General features: G+C 30.3%; 1 protein-coding gene across 1 annotated transcript; it reads left to right on the plus strand.

The window, feature by feature from the left end:
* The first annotated feature begins 220 nt into the window (after positions 1 to 220).
* On the plus strand, positions 221 to 3,466 carry LOC140872329 (protein TIFY 9). The gene is made up of 6 exons (XM_073275150.1): positions 221 to 399; positions 506 to 659; positions 771 to 867; positions 1,025 to 1,130; positions 1,230 to 1,287; positions 3,109 to 3,466. Exons 1-6 carry the CDS (start codon positions 321 to 323, stop codon positions 3,164 to 3,166), a joined length of 552 nt encoding a protein of 183 aa, XP_073131251.1. The 5' UTR covers positions 221 to 320; the 3' UTR covers positions 3,167 to 3,466.
* Positions 3,467 to 8,756: the final 5,290 nt, after the last annotated feature.

Consider the following 8,756-nt stretch of genomic DNA (forward strand, 5'->3'; position numbering starts at 1 on the left):
ATCTACCCGCAGTCAGCGAAAATTGAACCTAAGACCACGTGATATCAGAGCCTCAATCTTAACCACTAGGCCAAGACCTCATTGGGAGAGTCAAATAATTATATATGTGAAGTAGTACTAGGTTATGGCCTATATATGGGATTGCCCTCATGAATTGCGTGCTTCTATATATATAGTACTACACTTAATCGACTGCAGACCCCACACCACTGCCGTCCCACTCTTCGTTCATAGCCATAAATACTCACTTTGGACTTCCGATAAACCAAAGCAAACGCCATTCAAATTCAAATACATGCATAAATAAAGCTATAAGCTATATGGAAAGATCGGGCCTCGAACTCGACTTCTTCAACAATATGGCCAAACGCACTTTCGAGCGAAAGACCAGCTTTCGTGGTTCGAATATATATAATCTCTATTCTTAGTTATAATTTCATCTATTCTATATTTGATTTTTAACTTGGTGTCTTGATATTATATGATATGGGTTTTTAATTTCCAGATATTCAAGGTCTGATGTCAAAGATAAATCCAGAGGTGCTCAAGAGTGTGATTGCTAATGGCCGATGTGTCGATGCCAAGAAACCATCGCTTTGTATTCTTCCTCCGAGACGTAGCGTCCCTTCGTCACCATTTCACGATCCTACCGATCTAAGGTAATATATACACAATACAATTCGAGCATCGATAAATACCTCCTAAGTGCAAAAAATATGTATACCGTTTAATGAAATTAACCTTCTTTTGTTGCTTTTGGGTGTGTATAGGCTGAGTTATTGGATTGGAGAAAAAGCAGCTGAAACTGCCCCAATGACTATTTTCTACAATGGAAAGGTTTCTGTTTTTGAGGTGTCACCACACAAGGTTTTACTTCTTATTATTCAAATATTAATAATTAATTAGACGGTGGTGTTTGTAATCTCAAAAAAAAAACAGTGACAGTACGTATATTATTTTTTCACGAATTTGTACTGTTTTAGAATATCTTGTGAATGAATGAATTATGTGTACGAATGTTTAGGCACAAGATATTATGAAACTGGCTGAGGAAGCTGGGCTCCATAAATCTACGGAATCCTCGGAATCTAAACCGACTGCACAATATCTCCTAAACACTCTCCATGGAGGTTTGTTTCGGTGATAATAATAATTCAATTTTTTTTTTTGTTTAAAAAAAAAATTTCTTTATTGAAAGTTTTTAAAAAGAATGGTGTGGGTTTACACAGATATGCCAATTCCAAGGAGAAAATCACTGCAGAGCTTCCTGGAGAAACGCAAAGAGAGGTAACAATTACTACATAGACATATACATCATATATATTCAAGCTAAGTTTTCGCTTCAGTTGTTTTTGTTTTTGTTTTGTTTTTTTAAATCTAACCGAGTCCTGAACTATCTGGCCAATAAATTGGAAGGTTATGTATGATATCGAAAATGTGTAGGTTTTCGAGGGCCAAGATTCGCCTGCTATCTTGATGCATCACTCAATGTTTCACTTGCTACATGGTTGACATATGTACTTTGATTGATTTTATACAATTTTATTTTAGGAATTTTTTTACTTCCTATTTTCTAGCAAACAAAATCTTAATAAATTCTCTACCCATTTATTTTGTCCCATATTTACCAAATCAATCAAAACAAATTCATCTTTTGCCATCTTTGAAATATTTCTGTACGACAACTGAACAAGTTTAAAACATAATAATTAGAAATTTAAAGTATGCATATATATATATATATATATATATTGATTTATGAATTGTGCTAATTGCTAATTATCATGTATTTTTTTAATAGTGTGGTGGTTGTAGGGAAATATGTCAAAGAGAAGGATGACCATTTTTTTTTTAAAAAAAATGATTTGGTAGATAGAGGGAAGTGTCTTTGATAGAATAAAAAATAAAATAAATATTTAAATTTCTAAAACAATTGTACTATCTTTTCGAAATATTTATAGGCATAATTCATAAATCAATGTATATATATACTTTAAATTTTTAATTATTATGTTTTAAACTTGTTCAGTTGTCGTACACAAATATTTCAAATATGGCAAAAGATGAATTTGTTTTGATTGATTTGGTAAATATGAGAGAGAATAAATGGGTGGAGAATTTATTAAGATTTGTTTGCTAGAAAATAGGAAGTAAAAATATTCCTAAAATAAAATTGTATGAAATCAATCAAAGTACATATGCCAACCATTTAGCACATGGAGCATTGAGTGATGCATCAAGATGAAGGGAGATTCTATGCTGGCAGATCGATACTACCCGGTCTGCCAAATCCAATGGCCCCGGGCCATTTTACACATCACATCATAATGATGTGTAAAATCCCGGGTCATTGGATTGCCCTCCGGGCACTACCCCGGAGGGCAACATAGAACTTTCCCAAGATGGAGCAGAGGAATCTTGGCCGTTTTCGAGTACTTGCAATCAAATTATTAATGGAAGTCGAATTCATTGATGGGTAGAGAAACGATTTTAATTGAACTGATCATTATTAATTAATTAATTTCAACCTAATTAATTTGCTCTGAGCATGCATCATGTACCCCCCATGGCAGTATTTCTCCCCGAACTTTTTTATCAAATTTTTTCCATGGAAGATTTGGTTTAACTAATAACCCTATGTCTCTATCTCTTTATATTTATTTGTTACGATTTGTTCTTAAGTAAATGGCTAAATATTTTAATTTTGTAATTGATATATGTAGTCTTCGGCTTCTACCAAAATCAGGTTCTAGAATTCTTCATTTCTTTGAGCACCAAAACTAATCTTATAATTATTTAAAGATCTTTGGACCAACTAGTTAGCTACGACTTAGTTCGTGTCTCACATCGATTGACTAAATAAACTGGATGTTTTTTTATATAGATAAGGACAAACCTCCCCTTTTGAGTTACTTTTTGAGGTGAGTTACGATCAAAATGCAACATAGTCTCAAAAATCATCATTGCACCTTTTTTTTTAAAAAAAAAATTGAGTTGAGAAACTGTGAACTTTTATAAAAGCTCATCATGTCTTTTGAATGAATGATTTATTATATATATGTATGATAATTATATATATAATTTTTTTTCGGGTCGAATTATTTGTAGGCTGGTAAAAGAATCCCCGTATTGGTGTGTGCCTGGCAGAAGAGGTCTAGCGGAATAAATAAATGCTGCAGGGAAAAATCGTATAGGTGGGAGTGTTAGCTATTAATATATATATTAGTATTTAGTAATGGTCCATGGCTTCATAGAAAACGTGTCTCACTTGGAAGCACGTTTTTATGCTTTGCTTTGGGTACGACTTTGCTTTCGTCGCAATTTCCTCTAGGTTTTTGTTTGCGTCAAGTTAAGGTCTGCCTTTTTCCATGGATTAATTGTTTATATAGTCAATATGGGAGACGTAATAGTGCGTTTTTATATGGGCTTGTACGTTATATTTGTTGAAAATTATTATTATTGTGTAACAATCACTATTATATATATATATATATTGGATTGTGTTATAGTGTGAACCATAATGTTGGTATTCGAGCACACACGTTGAAATCGAACTATGTTTATGAATTTGAATGAAACGATGTATCAAAATAACATAAATAAATCTTAAATTGCATGTGGAAACAAAATATATATCAAATTAATTCATTTTTTGTTGTAAAATTTGATTAATTGCCCGGTTGTTCCTTTTGTTTTGTTTGTGGGGGAAAACAAGTACGACGACTGTATCGATCGATCAATATAATAGTGGATTATTTCTATCTCTATGGTTTCATTTGAATTTTTTGTTTTTCAAATCCTTTCATCAGTTAGGTACTTGGATTTTTATTTTTTAAATCCAATAAATTCAGGTAAATTTATTTTTTTAGTAAAGTAAGTACTTATAACTATTAAAATTCTCATTACATTAGTTAAATATAATTAACTAGTTCTTCTAATTCCACTATCTAACTATTGAGTTCCTTTTCAAAGAAAAAAAAAACTATTGAGTTACTCAGAAAAAAAAAAAACTAATACTTAGGAGCAGTAATGATAAGATTTTTCATTTTTTATAAATTAGTAAAAATCACGTGCGATGCACGTGAGAACATCTTTTGTTATCGATAAACGTTGTTAAATAAATTAATTGGAATGAGAATATATTAACACGTAGTTAATAAATAATTTTCATGATAATAATATATACTTTTTGAAAAAATAAACCTATTACATGTCTTAGACTTTAGTGATGTAATCAATATAATCTTCGACATTGCAACTAATAAAAATATTTGCAATATTTTTGAACAATGTAACACTTGCAGTTTCAATGTTACGGTCATGATTATTTTACATCCACATTAACAGTTTAAAATAAGACATTATCAATAATTAATGTAAGCTTATAAATATATAAGTGTTACGTTTATTGTAGTTTTACATTAATACAATATTGATATTGAAACTTATGTAATTATTACAGCTCGATCGAGTTTTCTATTCTTTTTTATCAATCTTGAAAATTATGACATGCATCGTATCATGAATTCGTCTTATATATTTTCTATCTCATGTATGTATGATTTATACTTTATTTGTTAATAAGTGAGATATGTTAATCAAATTATATTAAATATGATTTTGTAATTTTCTATGCTATATGTTGATCATTATTGATTTATGAAAAAAAAATTGGTATGGATAATACATTCTAAACCTTAATTTAAATTATTGCGTCAAATATTTTTTTATTTTATATTTGGAATTTTTCTGAGATAACGATTTTTCATATCATGTGTTTTTTATTTTCCATGAAAGAATCATTATTATCATCATCTTTAATAACAATTCTTGTGATAATATCTTCATCAATCATTTGCATTTTTCTATCGTTATTATTTAATCAAACGATATCTTTTTTATTCTAAAAATATTTACTTGCAAAGAATAACAATAATTTCATCATTCTCATTTGCATTCTGATATGTTATCGTCTTCCATTACTTATATGTCAGTATCATTAACTATCAATATGTTTGTTGGACATCCTCTTTTCTTTTTGATTTTTCGTTTTTCGAAATCTACTGATCTCTTTTTGCTTACAATGCTCTCATTGCTGAAATTTTTGATTGAATTTTGAATGTTACAAATTAATGTTAAAATTTCATATTTTATCTCAACCGTTTTGTTGCATATTTTTCTTTATTTATTCATCTGATTGAAAATTTACATCAATGTAATTTTTACAGGATTTTTAATTTAATGTGAGACGTGTCATATATCCATAATTGAATTATTTTTTGCTCATTATAAATAGACAACACATTGATCAAACCTAGTTTAAATTAATCAATCCTTGAACATATCTTTCAACGGACCACACCAATCACAATATAATTGATCAATATTATAGGATCGAGCTCTTGTCGTTTTACCACAAGTTATAGTTGATGGTAATGTTGCAACTAAAATCTTTTTAACCGCATAGCAGCCAAGACAAATCAAATCTTTTAAACCGCACCACAACTCAAACATCATGTGGATCCTTGCAATCAATGATAATCGAACTCATGATCTTGACTCTGATACCAATTGTAGGACCGAGCTCTTGCCGTTTTACCAATAATTATAAATGATGGTAATGATGTAACATAAATCTTTTAAATCACACAGCAGCCCAAATTCGATCGTTTTACCGAAAAAAAACAATTATTACACCCAACAAAACCCAACAAATACGGTACCTTTTGCCGGATGAAATGATGCTTTTAATTCAAAGTATTATTAAATTATTGGGTGTACGGATCGATAGGATTTTGGAGCCATAGGTCATTTTCTGGAGAAGAAAAGGGGCTATTGTCAACAGCAGACCTATGACTGTCACATTCATTGATAAATAATAAATAATTCTACATTAGATTAAAAAAGAAAAGCTCGAGTAGATCATAATCCTTAAAAAAAAAATCATAAATCATAGACCGCCACAAACTAAATAATCACGTGAAATTTGAGTTAAATACAATTTAACCCCTTAATTTTAAATTATAATTAAAGTACCGTTCTTGCACAATTAACCTCATTTTCCCAGGGGAGTTACTGTATGTCAGCAGGGGTATCGTTATTTTTTCCTTTGGGTTTTAGTTTTAAAATATATATATTAATTCAAATCGATTAAAATTAATCGGAACACTAGGTTTTGAAATGGTTATTCATATTTCTAATTTTTCGTCTGGATTTTTTTTAAAAAAAGAATCGTCTAGATCTTTTTATTACTAAAAATAAATGATGCATCTAGAATTTTACTCGAGATGTTAGCATAGTATGTGACCATCAACCAAAACTATAATAATCAAACAAGAAGCTAGCTATATGGCAAAAATCTGGCGTCGAACTAGATTTCTTGAACATGGCCCAAACCTTTCACAATCCCTATTTCATGGATATTTTGGGCAGAATACCAAATCTTCCTTATTTAATAATATTCATAAAAATCAAACCAAATATAAGTACATATAGTTTATCAACGGAAGAGTTTGAAAAATGACCTTGGTCAACCAAATTTTTTGATTTATGACCTTCTTTCAAAAAAACTTTGCAAAATAACCTTCAAATACAAAGGAAATGCAAAAACCAAAACAAAGGAAAAAATTGAGGAGGTTATATTTCCAAATCATGGTCAAACGGAGGTTATTTAGTTAAATAAATCCGTTTACTTATCAACATATGTTACACATCATTGAATAGGTCTCTGTATATTATATCCGTGAGATAAGTCGATTCGGACCATAAATAAAGTGAAAAGTGAAAAATAAAAATTTTGATGTTAAAAAACAATACTTTAAACATAAAAATAATATGTTTTTATGGGTCGAATAATTTTAATTCAAATGGACCTATATTACACAATATTATTTATAACACAACTAACAAAAAAATTGATATTTTTAAAATTAAAAATAATATTTTGAACATAAATACAATATTTTTTATTAGTTGGATTGGAGATCCATCTCACAAAATTGACCCGTGAAACAATCTCGTGAAAGTTTTTGTGCACGTCCTTATCTATCATTTGTTTTATCAACTAATCAACAATTTCATAATTCAAACCGGGTTAGTCTATGCTACATCGGGAGTGTTTCTCCCCCTATTTCAATACCATTAGATCACGTGAAACCCATATATTTTTATGAAAATTGACATATGTCTTAATGATCCAATGGTTGATATTTGACCACATCATGAGAAAGAAGTACTCCAAATATAACATAGAATAATCCATTCAAACCTAACTTGTTCGTATTTGATATTTGTAGTCTTCCTTCCAATCAAAATCAGGTTCTAGGAATCTTCAATTTTCCTCTGGCAATTTACTACAAGACTACTCCCATTGGCAACCCATGTTTTTCAAGGATTTATATGTGAATGAAAACAAATGTGCTTTTATTCTAAAAAACAAAAATAAAAAAGAAAAAGAAAAGAAAACACGTGCCTTTGCTTTAATTAACTTTTTTTTCTTTTTTTTTTTTTCACGAAAAAAATATATACAAATCACTCATTTTTTTCCTTGTTTCCTGCTTTGTCATTTTGACTCTTGACCTCTGCTTTTGAGCTTTGAATACTAACATGATCCTGCATCTTTTGAATACCAAAATTAATCGACCCGGACTTCAAGACTAGATGAATAAATAATAATTTTTTTCAATATTTTTTATTTTTCTTGCTAAAAAATTTTAATTATCCAAACAAATTAACACACAAACACACATATATATATTTTTTTTAAAAAAGAAAAACCATTTTTACCCAATTCATGCATGTCGTGTTATCTTTTGTTGATGCCTTGATTTAGTAACACTAGAAGCTGGTGGCTAAATTTTTACATTTCATTCTGATTTTCACATGATATGGTATAGAGAATTTATTGAAGTTCATTTTATTGAAGAATTTGTGTTCTTTTACAAGTTTATATTTCTCATCACTCTCATTTTTATTAGTTGTTGCTTCCATGTATAAATAAAATTGATTAAATGATTGTGGATATAAATAGATAAAAGGTGTGAGACCTCGATTCTAATCATCAAATCTCGGGATAAACAATAATGAAGCCTACAAGATTAAAAGCAAAGAAAATATTTTTTTTAGAACAATGCTCGCTCGATCGGTAAAACATTACCGATCGAGCGGGCCATAAATTCCAGGTCTCTGCCGAGAATTAACAAAAGCCCTCCGCTCGATCGGTCAAAACTTACCGATCGAGCGGACACAAAAATCCCAAACTTCTGCCTCAGCTCAGGGGTGCTCGCTCGATCGGTAATATTCAATCGATCGAGCGGGCACAGATCTGCAGAAAAATAAAACAGATATGCTCGACTCTATTCAATTCCAAAACTTCAAAACTAAATCCACTTGACATCCATAAATCATCCAAACATCATGCATAATCCAATACAAAATATTTCTAGAGTTATACAATCTCGAACTATTAGAACATGCTTTAGTCTAGCTTATTCAATGCAATACAATACAAGTTCGAATACAATCTAAGTTCGATTACATATTCGACTTCTAAAACACCAAGGCCTCACTCTATCAACTCGTCCACCTATCCATGTGATCTCCGACTCGGTCCTGCCCCACCTGCTTCCAAGCACACATACAAAGACAAGACAACAACCGGATAATCCGGTGAGAATAATATTCCCAGTAAAAGCGACTGACATGCAATCAAATAAACATATCAAGTCATGATATGAATTCATTCCTCATATTATCAA

The sequence above is a fragment of the Henckelia pumila genome, unplaced genomic scaffold, assembly GCF_033568475.1.
Source record: "Henckelia pumila isolate YLH828 unplaced genomic scaffold, ASM3356847v2 CTG_461:::fragment_3, whole genome shotgun sequence".
In the NCBI taxonomy this organism is placed as follows: domain Eukaryota; kingdom Viridiplantae; phylum Streptophyta; class Magnoliopsida; order Lamiales; family Gesneriaceae; genus Henckelia; species Henckelia pumila.